The sequence below is a fragment of the Macaca nemestrina genome, chromosome 1 (genome assembly GCF_043159975.1).
Source record: "Macaca nemestrina isolate mMacNem1 chromosome 1, mMacNem.hap1, whole genome shotgun sequence".
NCBI lineage: Eukaryota > Metazoa > Chordata > Mammalia > Primates > Cercopithecidae > Macaca > Macaca nemestrina.
Window position 1 is genome coordinate 133,340,394 of NC_092125.1, and position 18,495 is coordinate 133,358,888.

At 35.9% G+C, this 18,495-nt stretch overlaps 1 protein-coding gene across 5 annotated transcripts in view; it reads right to left on the reverse strand.

The window, feature by feature from the left end:
- Window positions 1-18,495, reverse strand: part of LOC105485456 (amylo-alpha-1,6-glucosidase and 4-alpha-glucanotransferase) — a 71,404-nt gene that overhangs the window by 18,818 nt on the left and 34,091 nt on the right. For all 5 annotated transcript variants that reach the window (XR_011610240.1, XM_011747818.3, XM_011747820.3 and 2 more), the window contains 7 exons: window positions 15,951-16,081; window positions 12,777-12,913; window positions 12,397-12,530; window positions 11,530-11,705; window positions 7,449-7,551; window positions 3,349-3,574; window positions 1,422-1,533 (listed from right to left, as the gene is read on the reverse strand). Coding sequence is in view for 4 of the 5 variants with exons in the window: in XM_011747818.3 (XP_011746120.2) it covers window positions 1,422-1,533; window positions 3,349-3,574; window positions 7,449-7,551; window positions 11,530-11,705; window positions 12,397-12,530; window positions 12,777-12,913; window positions 15,951-16,081 (1,019 nt within the window). In the remaining variant the exon portion in view is untranslated. The remainder of the gene's footprint in view (window positions 1-1,421; window positions 1,534-3,348; window positions 3,575-7,448; window positions 7,552-11,529; window positions 11,706-12,396; window positions 12,531-12,776; window positions 12,914-15,950; window positions 16,082-18,495) is intronic.

Genomic DNA, 18,495 nt, shown 5'->3' on the forward strand with positions numbered 1-18,495 from the left:
AAAATAGTTTGGCAGTTTCTTCTAAAACAAAACATATACTTACTATATGAACCAATTCCATTCTTGGACATTTATCCCAGAAAAAATGAAAACCTATGTGTCCCACAAAAACTTGTACATGAATATTCATAGTAGCTTTACTTGTATTAGCTAAAACATGAAAACAACCCAAATGTCCTTCAATGGATGAATGGTTTGGATGAATGGTTAAATAAGTACTGGTATATGCATAAAAGGGAATACTACTCAGCAATAAAAAGGAATAAACTATTGATAAATGCAACAACTTGAATGGATCTTAAGGGTATTATGCACAGTGAAAAAAATCAATCTCAAAAGGTTATATAGTATATGGTTTCATTCATATAACATTCTCAAAATGACAAAACTATAGAGTCGCAGAACAGATTAGTAGCTGCCAGAGACCAGGGTTGGGGGTGGAGTGGTTAGGTGTGACCACAAAAGGGTACACAAAGATCTTTATGGTGATGGACCAGTTCTGTATCTTGATTATGGCAGTGGCAACATGAAGCTATACATGGGGTCAAATTGCACTCATCTACACATACACATACACACACATGTGAATGTAAAAACTGGTAAAAGTTGAAAATATACTGATGTCAATCTCCTGATTTTGATACTGTACTGGGTGAAGAGTTCATGGCATACTATGTATCATTTTTTCAACTTCTTATGAGTCTAATCTTTCAAAATTATAAAGTTTAAAAAACCCACATGAACATAAAACAACGCATGTTTTACAAAATAATATACAATAAACCATTGGAATGACTAAGGGGAATGGGGAATAAAATGAAATAAATTACTATTAGCCTTGCATTGGCAGCAATGATAGTGTGCCATGAGATGAGGAACATTACAAACTCAAGAGAAGTTAGAAAAGCACATTTATTTTAATACGACATACAAACAAACCTTTTTACAAAAAGTATTTTATAAGTGCCTAGGCTCTTGAGACAGACCATGAGTAAAGTCTACCTCTACCACTTAGTAGCTATGTGACTCTGGGCAAGCTACTCTGCTTCAGTCTTCATTTAGTAAAAATGGAAACAATATCACTCATTCCCAATGTTTTGGGGAGTGTTAAATGGTAATAACATAGGTAAAGTAGTCACCACAATGCCTAGCACATAGTAAGCATGCAGTTCAGTTCATGGTGATCATTATAGTTATAAATGAAACCACCAAAATTATCTTTCAAATTGGCTGACAAAAGACATAAAATTTTATCTTTCCTCTAGAAACTACAAACTTGGTGAGATCAGGAACTATGTTAATCTTTTTCATCATTATACTGTGAGGTTTGGCTTACAAATAAATATTTATTAAGTGAGCAATTACAAGGTTTAATTTCATCATCTCGATAAATGTGTACTATTTTAGTTAAAGTTCTGTACCTTCATCCTTCATGTTTCGATCTATCTTGGGACCAGCATTCCTTTCTCGGAACTGTATGCCCTGCATGTGTCTTTGCATTGCTTCCTGTATGACTTCAAACAATGGCTGATCCTGTTTGAGACATAATTGGGTGTTACCTCTGTTCAAAATTACATTTTTCTTATTTTCCCCCAAATCTGACAACTGAAGTAATGTGAAAATATATAGTTTCATTTGGAGTGAGAAATAGGAATTGGGTGAGGCCAGGGAAGAAGCAGCTCCTATATACCAAATAATACAGATGAGCATACTAATATTTAACATCAGTAGTTTTGACTATTCATGTCTGTGACATAAAATAATCTGTTGATATACAAAAATGAATCTAGAGAGCTTGTACAGTTTCTATTAAAGAGATCTGTTCAGCTAATAAATGAACCTAGCTTGTTATCCAGCTTCTGAATTTTAAATTGGCATTGCTATTCTTGCTCATCTGCATACATAGGTAATGGGGATAAATTATGTGCTAAAGGGGAACTCTCAAATTTGAAGATCCATAATGACTTTGGAAAATACCCCAGTGAATGTAAAGAATTCGTAAGTCAATTTCTTTACCCATATAAACAATAAATGTGATGCTCAGGATGACACCTGGGAAAATATACAATTATATTTTTAAAAATAACGTAAAGAATATTAAATAGAAGCAAAATGTTTAGAGTCCTTACTTGTTTATTATGTTTCATTTTAAAGACTCTGAATAAAACCAAAACTCTACAATATAAAAATTCTACTAGTAATTATAAAAATTATAAAGCTGTGAATAAATACTTTTGGATAAACTGTGAGAAAACAAATACTTATGTGTAAAATAATTACCTGCCTGATAGCATGAACCTCTATATTCATTGTAACGGAAATGTCCGTCGATAACAGAGGACAAATAAAAAAAAATTTTGGACAAATGTTCTTTGAGTACTTCATGATATAAATAAATATCATGAGGACACAAATATATGCTAGCCCTGAAGTAGCTTACACAGCTACTACCCCTCCCCACCCCCCAGTCATATATACCAAACTATTCATATAAAGGCCTATCAGAAGTAGCAAAAGTATAGCATTATTGTTCATTCTTGATTGGGGAAATAAACACTCAAAAATGTCTATCCATTCTTCACTGTTCATAAGATAATCTTTAAGCTCCCTGGATTGGTAGTCAAGGCTCTCCATAACCTGGCTCACCCTTTCCATAATCTCTTACCACCCTGCAGATATCGTACACAAAAAGCCAAACCAGATTGACTTTTTCACAAAAAGTATTTTATAAGAGCCTAGGCTCTTATAAAAGCACGATAAGTACTATGTCCCCCAGACTGTGCTTCAATCCACTATGCGACCTTATTATTCCTTTCTTCTTCTTCTTCTTCTTTTTTTTTTTTAAGAGACTGAGTTTTGCTATGTTGCCTAGGCTGGACTCATACTCCTGGCCTCAAGTGATCCTCCTGCCTCAGCCTCCTGAGAAGCTGAGATTACAGGTGTCTGCCACACACCCGGCTTCTTTTCATCTTTAATGTCTCCCAACAACCTTCCCCATCTCTCCTAAAGTCCTACTCACCTTTTATGGCTCATTTAGGTGAAACTTTAGCTACTTTCTAAGGTTCTCCCTGAGACCTACTTACTGGAGCTTCTCTTTCTTTTAAGAGACTACACAATACTTCCTCTACACTCTATTGCAATGGCCATATTTATGTACACATCATCAGTTCTTCTACCATGTTGCAAAGTTCTTTAGGCAAAGACGAATCACTTACAGTACCAGCAGGTGCCAAATCAATACTGACATTTGAAAAATTCTTAAGATTTGGATTCTTAATTACACTTATTTTTACATTAGAAACTAAAAGTCATTTTTCAGAAAAAAATTATTTTAAGAAATATCTTTACCAGTGTGCCAGCAGGCAAAGGAGTAGAATCATCTGTAGGATACATTCTGGAAACTGGACACTTGAGAATGTCTAGACCATTTGGAACCATTTTACAGTAATCCTGGATACACTGCAGCCACCACCACACAGCATCCCGACAATTGTATCTGGCATAAGTTCCTTCACCCAGTAGATTAGGAATGAGACCATGCCTCAGGGTACCAGCAAATGCTAAAATAATATTCCTAAAACAACAGAATTAAGTGGATCAGAAATGAAAACAAAACAGTCACTTTCGGTGACTATACTTTGAATGCATTTTCTCTCTTGACCTATTTCTTTATATTTTCATGTAGAAAGTAGTCATAACATGATAGAGTAAGTACTGAATTAAAGTCAGGAACCTTGATTCTAGCCTAGAATTTTATGCTAACAATCTGTGTGACTCCCTCTCTGATACAGTTTTTTCATGTGAGGTTGGACTGGGTGATTTTTAAGGTACCTCATAGCTCCAGATTCTACTTTTGAAGTCTATGGTATTTCAAAATTGAAGTAACTATTAAACATGAACTTTATTATTTTAAATAGCAGAAACCAAGAGTAAAACAAACATATAAGAAAACAAACTGGCCGGGCATGGTGGCTTACACCTGTAATCTCAGCACTTTGGGAGGCCAAGGCTGGCGGAACACCTGAGGTCAGGAGTTTGAGACCAGCCTGGTCAACATGGTGAAACCCTGTCTCTACTAAAAATACAAAAATTAGCTGGGAATGGTGGTGCATGCCTGTAGTCTCAGCTACTCAGAAGGCTGAGGCAGGAAAATTGCCTGAACCTGGGAGGCAGAGGTTGCAGTGAGCTGAGATTGTGCCAGTGTACTCCAGTATGGGCGACAGAGCGAGACTCTATCAAAAAAAAAAAAAAAAGAAAGGAAGGAAGGAAGGAAGGAAGGAAGGAGGGAGAGAGGGATAGAGGGAAGGAGGAAGGGAGGGAGGAAAAGAAAGAAAGAAAGAAAGAAAGAAAGAGAGAGAAAGAAAACAAACTGGTAGAAGACAGTTTATGTTTTAAAGCATTATTTTACTATTATATACCAAATCAAAATTTAGTTTGTAAGACAGCATGGCACTCTAGAAACAGCATGAAATTAAGAAATAAGAAGGCTGAAGTCTAAATCCTAGCTTTGCCATCTGTGTGACCTTGGAAATGTCATTTAAAATGTCTAGGTCTTACTGCTTTTTGGCTAAACCATTCAGAAATTTTTATTAATTCTATGTCTCAATTTAATGCCCATTTTTTAAACAGTAATGCAATGGGAAACTTTTTATTTATAAAGAACAAAAATATTAGTATAGACAGTGACACTTTCAATAAAAGGTCAGGATAGTGTGTGTGTATGTGTGTGTGTATATATGTATGTATGTATACATGTGTGTGTGTGTGTGTATATATATATGTATTTTTTTTTAAGAGACCCTGTTGCCCAGGCTGGTCTTGAACTCGTGGACTCAAGCAATCTGCCCACCTCAGCCTCCCAAAGTGCTATAATTACAGGTGTGAACCACCACACCGGGCCATAGTGCTAGCAATCTTAACCATCTAGAACAGCCTTGTACGCTTTAACAAAATGACCTCTGATTCATGATGACTTCTGTAGAGGGAGGAAGTAGAACCATCTGAGGTAGAGGTATATGTCCACTAAAACGAATTTCCTACAATTCGCAACCAATCTTACAGTTGGTTGTGGCCAGAACTGATGCATGGTAAGTGTATGGAGAAGAGGTGTGTTCTCCCAGCTCTCTTTCCCTCTCTGCTTGCCTCCTGGAGAGGCCCCAGAAGCCATGGAAACTGATAGATCCTCAAGCTGGAAGAAACCTGCTTCCATGAATCAGTATGTGGAAGGCTGCTTACTGAGCATGCATCTATGACTACAAGCAAGAAATAAATCTGATTTGTGAAAAGCCATTAAGATTTTAAGTGTTTATAATTTACGGCAGCTAGCACTACCCTAACAAATATCCTCTGGGATAATATATTATTCTCCGGGAATCACCTCTAGATCAGGGGTAGGCAAACCTTTTCTATAAAGGGCCATATAGTATTTTAGGCTTTGTGAGACATATATGAATTCTGTAGCATATGCTTTCTTCTTCTTTTAAATGACCTTTTAAAAAGGTAAAAGTTATTCTGGTTGGGTGCAGTGGCTCACGCCTGTAATCTCAGCACTTTGGGAGCTGAGGCAGGCAGATCACAAGGTCAGGAGATCGAGACCATCCTGGCTAACATGGTGAAACCCGGTCTCTACTAAAAATACAAAAAATTAGCCAGGCATGGTGGTGGGCGCCTGTAGTCCCAGCTACTTGGGAGGCTGAGGCAGGAGAATGGCGTCAACCCGGGAGGTGGAGCTTGCAGCGAGCCAAGATCGCACCACTGCACTCCAGCCTGGGCGACAGAGCGAGAGTCTGTTTCAAAAGAAAAAAAAAAAGAGGTAAAAGTTATTCTTTGCTCACAGGCCATACAAAACAGGCGATAGGCCATAGTTTGCTAACCAATAATCTAGACAGTCCTATGTAAAATTAAGCAGCGGAAATTTGTGATATTGCATAGAAGTGATAATTGGGAGCCTAAACAATATTAATAATGATAAAAACTAACAGTTATGAAATGTTCAGCATGTGGCAGATATTATTCGAGACACCTTAACTGTATGTGTTCATTTGATCCTCACAAGTACCCAGTGAGGTAATTTGTCAGCTGGTAGTTTGGAACCAGGATTAGAAGCTAGCAGTCTGGTCTAAAGCCGGAGTTCTTAATCACTATACTACGCTGAATGCTGATGTTCCATTTCCTTCTTCTAAATTAGTAATTCAGGGGCATTTAGGGAAGAAGCAAACAGCTTCCTAAATTTCTATAGCTCCATAATGATAGTAAGAAAAGGTCTTATATCCGACTAGCAAAAATCAATTCATTTCAGATGCCCACCTAAAAACTTCAGTTTTAAAAGTATCAAAAATAAAATTTTGGCATGTAAGGACACAAATTTCAGTTATTTTCCTGATGGTATCAAAACAAGGTATCATATAAATGCCTTTTTGCTAAAAGTTTTAACTTTTAGACCTGTGCTTTCAAACTTCAGCCTTAGCTTGTTGATAATCATCCAGAGACCTTGTGAAAACACAGATTTCTGCCCAACAACCCTACTCTCTCTATGTGCAGGTTTGGATTTGGGAGGCCTGGCATAGGGTCCAAGAATCTGCATTTCTAAAAGCTCTCAGGTGAGGGTGACACTACTGATGTGTGGAACGCATTTTGAGTGGCACTGCTGTAGCGCTTTCCTTTCAACCTCCAATAAGTTCATTCATATTATTGTGACATTAAAAAAATACCATTTTACGGCCGGGCATGGTGGCTCACTCCTGTAATCCTAGCACTTTGGGAGGCCGAGGCAGGCGAATCATGAGGTCGGGAGTTTAAGACCAGCCTAACCAACACAGCGAAACCCCATCACTACTAGAAATACAAAAATTAGCCGGGCGTGGTGGCGGGCGCCTGTAATCCCAGCTACTCAGGAGGCTGAGGCAGCAGAATGGCTTGAACCTGGGAGGCGGAGGCAGAGGCAGAGGTTGCAGTGAGCCGAGATTGTGCCGCTGCACTCCAGCCTGGGCGACAGTGCGAGGCTCTGTCTCAAAAATAAAAAACAAAAAACAAAAACAAAAATAAACCATTTTAAGTCTAGAAAACATAAAACAAGGTTACAAGGCTTGACAACAAATAGAGGAAAACTTGATATTATAATTCTGCAAGACTGAAAGACTAGCAATGCCTTCACTATAGAAGGCATAAAAATGTTATAACATTTTTAGTTTTGTTGAAATAAATTAGCTAATGCTAAAGATAACCTGTCTTGTAATATGAAGGACTAGAACTTAGTGACTTCAAAGATTTTCACCCCTTTGAAATTTTATGATCCTATTAAGTGAACATACAAAAACAAAATAAAAAATACCTAAAGAAAATACAGCTACCAAATGTTGAGAAAAGATGGGTAAGAAGGAAAGCTTGAAGAACACGTAAAAGACATTCAGACATAAACTTGCAGTACAACACTTTAGAGGATCTCCTACCTGGCTTCTACATAGCGTCCAGTAATCAGCAGTATGCCTCTAAGTGCAATAAAAGTATCCCTTCCCCAGCAGCGGAAAATACCAGAAGAAAAATGAGGTAAGCCTAACGGAAAACACAACAAAATAATACGTTAACCAGAATAATACACACAAACCTATGAACTCCATTACTATAGAACAGTTCCTCTAAACCGGGGGTACAAGACAGGTACCTGCAAATCCTCTAAAACCATCTAAAATTATTTGTGCTAACTTTTGTCAAATGAGATTCCATCCTCTTATCAGATTCCTAAAGGAATCTATGACCTAAATAAGATTAAGAACCACTGCTATAGAGGGATACTTATCTAAATTGAGGTGTGAATACACAGGTAAACTTTTCTTCTTTCTGAGAGAGGGTCTGGCTCTGTTGTCCAGGCTGGAGTGCAGTGGCACAATCTTGGGTCACCGTAACCTCCACCTCCTAGGCTCAAGCCATCCTCCCACCACAGCCTCCCAAGTCGCTGGGAGTACTGGTGGACACCACTGTGCCTGGCTAGTCTTCATACTTTTTGTAGAGAATGAGGTTTTGCCATGTTGCCTAGGGTGGTCTTGAACTCCTGAGCTCAAGTGATCTGCCCAACTTGCTCTCCCAAAGTGCTAGGATTATAGGCATGAGTCACTGTACCTGGCCAAACTTTCTTTTATAAATTAAATTTAAAGAGTAAAATCGGAGATCAAATACTTAACACATAAACACTAAATATTAATTATATATTTAAAAAGACGCTACCTTGAACTTAAGGATAATAAATAAATCAAAATATGAAATTATTAACTTAATGATACCTAATTAAGTATACTTATTGATCTATCACTTGAGTCAACATTTATTATCAAATTTCCCACTAATTTAAAATAACTTAAAAGTGTTATGGCCGGGCGCGGTGGCTCAAGCCTGTAATCCCAGCACTTTGGGAGGCCGAGACGGGCGGATCACGAGGTCAGGAGTTCGAGACCATCCTGGCTAACACGGTGAAACCCCGTCTCTACTAAAAAATACAAAAAACTAGCCGGGCGAGGTGGCGGGCGCCTGTAGTCCCGGCTACTCGGGAGGCTGAGGCAGGAGAATGGCGTAAAAACCCGGGAGGCAGAGCTTGCAGTGAGCTGAGATCCGGCCACTGCACTCCAGCCTGGGCGACACAGCGAGACTCCGTCTCAAAAAAAAAAAAAAAAAAAAAAGTGTTATATTCTGTATACAATATGTACAATTTTACTTGTCACTTAAAAATTAATTTTACAGACAAAAACAAGGATTTAATGTGCCAAATAACTTGAACATTCTAGGTAATTGGAGCTTTTATATACAAGATAAAATAGTATGATTAATGGTGCAATCTAAAATTTTACTTAAAGATTGAGTTTGGTTTCTTATAAAACACTAAGGTCAGGAGTTTGAGACCAGCCTGGCCAACATGGTGAAACCCCGTCTCTACTAAAAATACAAAAAATTAGCCAGGCATGGTAGTGGGCACCTGTAATCCCAGCTACTTGGGTGGCTGAGGCAGGAGAATTGCTTGAACCCGGGAGGTGGAGGTTGCAGTGAGCCGAGATCACACCATTGCACGCAGCCTGGGCAAAAAGAGTGAAACTCCGTCTCAAAAGAAAAAAAATTATGCTAAAGCACAAATATCACACATATTTTGGTTGGGGAAACTGAGGACAAATAAAATATACACAGCATTCATTTATAACTAACTTCAAAGCACTTAACGCTATTTGAAAATTATCTTGTTTGCTCCCTGTTGAATGAATGTATCTTCCCAGTAGGAAATAAGACCTATGAGTAGAAATCTCATCTACCTTGTTCACCAACAAGTATGTATTCATTGAAAATTGTAACTGTATATAATATATCCCTATAAATATTTGATAACTGAAATAAAAAACCAATATTAATATGTAAATTGAAAAGTGAAAGAATTTGACTAAAAGAAAGTTTTGGCAATTCCCGAGTGTACTTCACAATTTAAGTTTCTGTTTATTGGAAATTAGATGTTAGTTTCTTCCATTAAGAAAGATAAGAATTAGACCTTTTTCCTACCTATGTGGTCTCCAAAATGATGGTACAAAATTTCCCCAAATACACTGTGTATTATTTACTTATGGTTAATATGTATAGTTTATATATGGATGATATATACATAATTTTGATGATAGCAATGACAGCAGCTAACATATAGATAGCACTCTGTGCCATAAGGACACTTCCTAGTAGTCTGATCCATTTAATTCCATGTATGAAACATGAATATAGGTAGACTCAAAGGTGAGTCTGAATCAGTATATCCAAAAATATATGCAGTCTGTCTTTGTGAAAAAGTCAAAACTATAAAATCTCTAGCACTGATATATGGAAATGTTTGTATTAACTTTTTGACCTGTAAGAGTACACAACTAATAGATTTCATATCTTCTAAGTGATTTCTAATTTGTCAATTATTAGAACAGGCTACAAATTTTTTTTGTTTTTTTGAGAAAGGGTCTCCTCCCACCCAGGCTGCAGTGCAGGGGTGTGATCACAGCTCACTGCAGCCTCAAACTCCTTGGCTCAAGGGATTCTCCTGCCCCAGCCTCCTGAGTAGCTAGGGCTACAGGCACATACCACCATGCCTGGCTAATTTTTAATTTTATTTTGGTAAAGATGGGGTCTTGCTATGTTGTTCAGGCTGGTCTTGAACTCCCTGCCTCAAGTGATCCTCCCGCCTCAGCCTCCCAAAGTGTTGGGATTACAGGTATGAGCCATTGTTTTTAATTGTTGTTGCAATACTATAACCAAAGGAAGACATTCCCAATCAGTTTAAAATGAACCCCAAAAAACCTATCTGCAAATCTGAATACAGTCCTGTTTTTTGCAAGTAAAGAGTAGGCAAACACTCCCTTGGGATGCTAGAAGCAAATATCACACTTTTACCTGTATTTGCTTATCAACTTAATTTTTTAGTTTTTGTTTTATATCACACCTGATAAGCATGTCAGATGTAACAGCTTATATCAGTATATTGTTTAAAGTGTATGTTTTGAAGATGTTTAACAACAGCAGTACACAATCAAAAAGGTTGAAATTACTACTTTTTGTAACAGGCTTCTAAAAAGTAGGCTTTAAAACCAAGTTATTTACATCAGTGTTTCTTTTGCCCCTCTGGCTAAGGTTGTTTCACGAGCATCTGCATGGATTCATGAGGGAACAACGGATACCAGGAGATCAAACAGTCAAGTGAAAATCTAAAAACACAATTACAGAACTAAAACAGCGTTTTATGAATGTTTCATGAACATTTTTAATGGAAAGGTAATTTTTATTTTAGCTGTTGGGTATCACTAAGTCTTTTTATCTGGTCTAAGTAGCTGCAAATTTAAGGGTAAAAGAGGGAATTACACAGATAACACTACTTCTTTCTTCCTGTAACTTGGTATTTTTCAGTTTAGTTTGGAAAGTTCTAAACTTCAGTTGTCTCAAATACTAAGTACTTTCTAGAAATATGCTTGAAATGTATTAAAAAGAAAACAAAAGCCTGTCCTTTAGTCTATTTTGCTTACTTGAATTTGTTACTTGATTCAGGTTTTAAATCTTCTTGGAATAAAGTATATTGATTCAAATGTTGAAAGCATTTGATTGCAATTAGACCCATGAAAAAAATTATTTAACATCTGTTTTATAATTTATAGGGACCTTTACATGATCTCTTGATAATTACAAGGTTGGGTTTATTTTTTAAAATTGGGGAAAAATATAGAAAAGAAGGTAGTAAAATAAATTTGATTTAAAAAAAACACAGAATGTCAAGAGTTGGAAAAATAGAAACATGAAGAAAAGAATCAGCTAGCCATAAAAAACACACATAAATGCCTGGTGCACAGTTATAATTAAACAGTATGCATAGTCACTATTTTTATGAGTGAAAATCTATGAAATGTACTAAGCGGTAAAATAAAATCTTAAGTAACGTTACAAGGTTTTTAAAAATAATCATTTTCCTGTAACTTTTCTCCTGTGAATACTACTGATTTACATATTTTAACCTTGTACATAATTCCTTACCTGCAGCTAGAGAAACACAACATTGCTCCTTTTCTTTTGTGATCTCATTTAATCTATAAGGTACATCCGTTAGTGCAGGTGAAAGAATTGGCAGGGAAGGGAATTTTCCTACTCCACACAGTTGAACTGAACCCAGTGAAAGGTGTTTCACAAAGGTTGAACCATTCTGAACAAAGCTGTAACAAAAGTGATGGAATTAATTACTTGTAGAAATATAAAAATTTTTAGCAGTTTTATTTTACTTGGTTTCTTTCTTTCAAATGATTTTTCTATACAATCTGTAACAATGGTCATATTAGTTAAAATTTTTTAAAATTTGGTTAGATTTCAAAACTGCTTTCATTTCACCCATTATTTTAGCTGGCTTACAGTCCACAGATGGTTGTAAAACAAATGGCAGAAATGAAAGTTTGTTCTTCTGAAATTATGTCCTAATCAATTTGGTGGCTCTCACTAGTACGCTTAAATTTGTGGTTCCATTTTAGGAAAATTCATCATTAAAGGCAAATTTCATTCATAATAATAGTGGAATTTTTTCCTCTTGATGAAAAATTAGAAAAATTATACATGTATGTTTCAGAAATTTTATCAATTAACTCAGTAAGTCCATGAATACACAGAAACAATATAAAACAATACTCTTATCAATATATTTTATTAGCTTTTAGAACAGATTTTATAATATTCAAGCTTGTTTTTATATGCCACACAGACTAAAGGATTCTAATAAATTTACTATCCACCTACAAGCCTTTTCAGTTCTATGACAGTTCTTCATGGTTTGGTTTTTTAAGAACATGTATGAAGTGACTCTGTATATAGTTTCTACACAGATATGCCCATTTATTCAAGTTTTGTTGGATGTACCTTGACATCTGCTTCCATGCTATATCCAGAAGAGTGGTATATGCACCAATTAATATAGCATCAAAGTAACATGGGATAAGGTAACGTGGGATCTGCTTCAGGTAGAAGAACATAGCCTGCAACCATTTACCAACCTATTATAAAAATAAATTTGAAAGTTAATTTGGTATGTGTATAGGCTAGGTGTGTTTATAGAGGTAAATCTAAACATGCAACTTTAGTAATCTATAAACCCTATTTCCATTTACTAGTACTGAAAGATGATGAAGAAAGGAGGAAAACAGTTCAGGTTAGAAAACAATCTAAATATTATATATAACATGGTAATATTTATTATTATGTCCTTGATTTTTTTGGGACTATAATATAGTTCTACTTACTTCAGCAATAGTTCCTGATCGTGAAATAAGCCGGTTACTGACATAGTCAATCATCCAATCTCCAGATCTCAAATTATTACAAAAAGGATGCCCCAAGTCATTCTTTGGTCTTATTTCTGCCAATACAGACATTAAACCTGAAAATGCAGAGACATGTCATGCTGTACTATTGGTAGCATCAATTTGTTCGTATATCCTCTAGTCCCTACTCTGCTAGTGTCTATTCTAGTGATTTGGGGTGAATACGTATTAGAGGCAGACACAAGGGCTATCCAGTCCCCAACAGCGCTTAATATAGTTGAAGATAAGTGTGACAATATTGGCTTGAGCCAAGTTACAAAGGCATACTGAAGGAGACCACTGTCACAAGAGATATAAAGAGCTTTTCAGGATTCATAGCTTCTGGGACTGGTCTTATTCTTTTGGATTTTAATGTTATAATATTCAAGGGTAACTGGCATGGCTTCCCTGCCCAAAAGCATCTCAAGAAAGAAAAGTGATAAGCCTATGTTTTTTCATGTTGAAAAGTAGTGGGTTCATCAATATTCAGGCTAGATTTAAGGAAATCATAGAACTGGTTTCAGAGGGAGCAAGAACACCTATGGAGATAATAAGAGTAAAGTATACTTTGGAAGGAATTGTTGAAATTTAACGGGAGGTACTTAGAACTAAGTGAAATATCAAAGTGAGGTGTGTGTGTGTATGTATATATATACACATACATATATACACATATACTTAAAACATAAAGATGTTGGGAAACATATATATACACACATATATATACACGCACACATATATATACATATACTTAAAACATAAAGATGTTGGGAAACATATATGTACACACATATATATATACACACACATATATAGACATATACTTAAAACATAAAGATGTTGGGAAACAAGACTATAAAATAATATTCTACATATGCCCTAGCATTTTCATGGACAGCAGATAATGCTCGGTAAATTTTGGTCTCACTGTGGAATAATGGAAGGACATAAGGAAAACAGTGTTTTAGAAACAGATCTGATGATGACCAATGAAATGGAATGATTTGCAGATGAGGTAACAAGATTTGGAAAATTGGTTAGTTGGTTTTGTTTATAGGACTTAGTCCTAGAATACAGTGAAAACTGGAAATAAAAAGGATATGGTGTACCCAACAGAATATGGAAAAGAATCCACAAATCATAATGACTGATTGGATATTGAGGATGAAAGGCGCAGATCCAAAATGGACTCCTGGATTCCAACATGACTAGATATACCATATTATAAGGAGGGAAATACATTTTGTTTAGGGGAAAGAAAGGTCAACAAAGTAGTTAAATCTGATTTAACCTGAGGCTCCTATTAGCAGCCTGCTGGAAATATGTGGGTTGCTGAAAATATTAAACGATCAGAGGGGAAAAGGATTAGTATAAAGCAGCAAAAAATAAACAGGTAAGGGCAATTCTATTTAGAAAAGATAAGAAGAATCATTTCATTAGAAAGACAAGGAGAATTAGCAAAGAAGCAAACTGAACTATAAGAAAGATAAAGGCTAGAAAAAGAGAACACACAAATTTGGTCTTTTTAGTGAACTAGAAGTAGTTTAACAACTCAGAGTGAAAATGAAGCAGATAATTACTTAAATCTGGTAACATATACACATCTTTTAAAAATTAATTAAATAAATTTATTTATTTTTTGAGACACAGTCTTGCTCTGTCACCCACGCTAGAGGGCAGTGGCATGATCATAGTTCACTGTAGCCTCAAACCTCTCTCCAGCTCAAGTGATCCTCCTGCTCTGGCCTCCCAAAGCATGAGATTACAGGCGGGAGCCACCATGTCTGGCTCACATATACTTCTTTCTTACAGGACAAAACATTTTGTGTTAAAAATGAGAATATTTTAGAAAAAAAATATCGTTAAGTTCAAAAAGTCTCAAAAAAGTTTATTGAGAACTGCTTATGTGCTTGGTTTTGTAGGAAATACAAAAGCTAAAAAACAAGAAGCATAAAAAAGATAAAACTTAATTCTTCTTTCTCAAGGTATGCAGCCTACTTACTTAGTGTGGTTTTAAGGCTAGAAATTTCCAATTACTTATTATAAACTAGGTGTCATCTAGTGAGCTGTTCACATGTATTAATTCATTAATCCTAACCATAATCCCTGTGGTAGGTACCACTCTGCAGATGAGAAGACTAAGCCATAGCGCATTTACTTCAGGTTATAAAGCTAGTCAGTGTAACACAGGAAATCTGGTTTTAAAGCCTGTTTCTTAATCACAATGATAAAGATTCACAAAAATCATTATACTAATTACCAAAACAAGGCAATATATTTCAAGGGCCAAGTAAGAGGTATAGAAAATAAATGCAATGGGTATCTGGAGGACAAAGAAATTACTGTAAAAAGCAATAGTTAAAGAAGCTTTTATGAAAGATGCAAGAATTAAATTAGTCCTTAAAGATGGGTTAGATGGACAAAGAAAGAGTTGAACAAAAGGCATAAGTGGAAAACTATATGAACTAGGAATACAGGTGTGATAAAGCAAATTTCTTAAACATCTAAGGAAATATTACCAACTAGATGAATTAAACTGATAAATATTTAATTCCTTTAACTCATCTTACAACTACTCTATGTTTTACTGTAAGTTCTCTTTACAAGATAAAACAAATATGCAATATTTCCCATTAGATTTAAAAAAAGGTGAATGGATTATATTTACAACCTAATCTCACTTGGGGCCCAAACAAGCATATTCTGTTTCTTCTTATATAATAAACCAGGCCAAGAAACATTAATTAAGGTCCAAGTATACATAAAGAGCTACACAGACCTTAAGGAAAGAGATAGAACTAGTAATTCTAGGTAAAATTTACTGGGTAATTACTTTGTGTTACATCCTGTTTTCAGTGTTTTATGTGAATGATCTCACTAATCCTCACAAAAACCTTCTAAATTAGATAATATTATTCAAATTTTATAGAGGCAGAAATTGGTGCACAGAGAGGGTATATTACTTGCCAAAGGTCAATCAATGAGTAGGAGCAAAGCCATAATTGCAACCCAAGCAGGCATACTCTGAGCCTATATACTCTATCGCCTGTAAAGAAGACACCAGACTACCCTAAAAGAAAAACACAAAGCTCAGCTGTCCTTCTATTTGCTTACCTTGAAGACCTGCATATTTAAGGGCTGACCAGTTTGGTATGTCATAGCACCCTCCACCATCTTCCTTTTCTTCTGATTCACATCGGTAAAGGATCTGATTTAGCTCAGCCAAAGTTAATTTGGAGGCAATACTAAGAATTGGAAAATAAAGATAACCATATATTGAAGTTTCGCTTGTTGTCAATAGAAACAAAAGAAGATAATCTGAATTATAATCATAAAATGTCTTAGCAGTATATGTTTTAGGAACTCAGCATTCAAATAAACATTACAGTCATACATTATAAGTAATTATTAAAGGACAAATTATGCAAAAGATTCAATTAGAAGCAACAATACTTCCAAACCAAGGAAATAATCAAGTACCAAATTGTATTGATTAGAAGTATGCTGGGAAAATATTTTGGCTTCTATATCCTTGATCTTATAAATTTGTTTTTTTAGCCTTTCTAGTTTGGACTTAGTGTTTTCCTTCCTTCTATTATTTATTTATGTGTTCTTATCTGATTTCCCTCCTTTATATTTCCCTAAGTGAGACATCAAGAACTTTTTATGCTAGTTATTGTATACTAAGAATACTTATCAGAAGATCACTAAAGGAATAATAAAAAGTCAGTTAACTGCCTAGGAAATCATGTGCTCTCTGCCTTTATACTATTCTCCACGTCCCTCCTCTTCTCTTCTCTTCTCTAAGGCTGCACTGCCTCTCAGCTTGTTTATTCAAGAAACCAGGATTTTCTCAGATTAAGATGCCTCCTGATAACTGTTAGAGGGAAGACTGACTATCATGGCCTTGATTTCCCTTTGTTTGGTCAGCAGTAAGACTGTATAACTGACCACACCTGAATACAGCTGAAACTGTATTTTCCTGTGCTTCTATAATAGATGCTCAGGTAATTTCATTTTACATGACTGCCATTTTATGTGAACACATATCCACTTGAATGTATATTCTTCTTTCTCTTTTAGTTCTGGCTCAATTTAGAAAATCATTGTCATCTGTGCTTTGTTCTCTCCATCTCAGCTTTCCTCCTCAGAGCTAGTTTGTGAGTCAGGCCTGAGTCAAATCATTCAGAAGCCTCAGTATCAACTCCATTCTAGGGCAATATTTTTCAACACACAGCCAGTGGACTCCTTGCCTAAAAATTACTTGGGGATCTTATAAAACTGCAAATTTTTTGGCCTTGCTCCAGAATAATCTGAGCAGGTCTGAGGAGGAACATGCATTTTACAAGCAGTTCACCCAACACAAAGCTGCTTCATCACAGATTTTTTGGTTAAGAATGCAACTACTTTATTAAGAATAGTTTGAATTAAGAGTTAATATCCTTAACAATAAAGTCTTACAAAACAACAAAAAAAGCTGAACACAATAGCAAAATGGAGTAATACATAAAACTACACTTCAACAAATACAAATGGCCAATGAACAAAATATTTAGCTTAACTAATATTTAAATTATATGAGATGTTATTTTTAACTATTTTATATATACCAGTTTGATTAGTAACAGCTAACACTTATCAATCACTATGTGTCAAAAACTATTGTGTTTTACTCAAGTAATCCTCACAACTCTGGAAGAAAGGTGCTATAATTATGTCTATCATAAATTCTCAAAGGTCTCTTTTTTTCTAGAGACAGGGGTCTTGCTCTGTTGCCCAGGCTGGAGAGCAGTGGCACAATCATGGCTCATTGCAGCCTAGACCTCCTGGGCTCAACTGATGCTGATGCTCCTACTTCAGCTTCCTGAGCAGCTGTGACCACAGGTGTATGCCACAACTCCCAGCTAATTTTTTAAAAACAGTTTTTAGAGATAGGGTTTCACTATGTTGCCCAGGCTGGTCTTAAACTCCTGGGCTCAAGTAATCCTTGGCCTACCAAATCCTTGGCCTAATCCTTTTGGCCTACCAAAGTGCTGAGATTATAGGAGTGAGCCACTGCACTCAGCCAGGTCTTACTTCTTATAGCTAATAAGAGTCTGCAATGGAATTCAAACCCAGTTAGTCTGGTTCTATACTCGATGCCCTTAAACACTATATTATATTGTGGTATAATATATTGGTATTGGTAATGATGGAAATTCTTGGATAGAGCTGAAAGTATTAATTAATATAATCTTTCTGGAGGCAATTTGGCAGTATGTATTAAAAGCCTCAAACATATGGATATAGTCTAACCCAATGGTCCTTAACCTTTTTGGCACCAGGGACTGGTTTCACAGAAGACACTTTTTCATGGACTGAGGGTGAGGGAGTGTGGTTTTGGAATGATTCAAGTGCATTACATTTATTGTGTACTTTATTTCTACTATCATTATATTGTAATATATAGTGAAATAACTATACAACTCATCATAATGTGGAGTCAGTGGGATCCCTAAGCTTGTTTTCCTGCAACTAGACAGTGCCATATGGGGGTGATGGGAAACAGTGAAAGATCATCAGGCATTAGATTCTCATAGGCAGCATGCAATCTAAATCCCTTGCATGGACAATTCACAATAGGGTTCACGCCCCTATGAGAATTTAATGCAGCCACTGA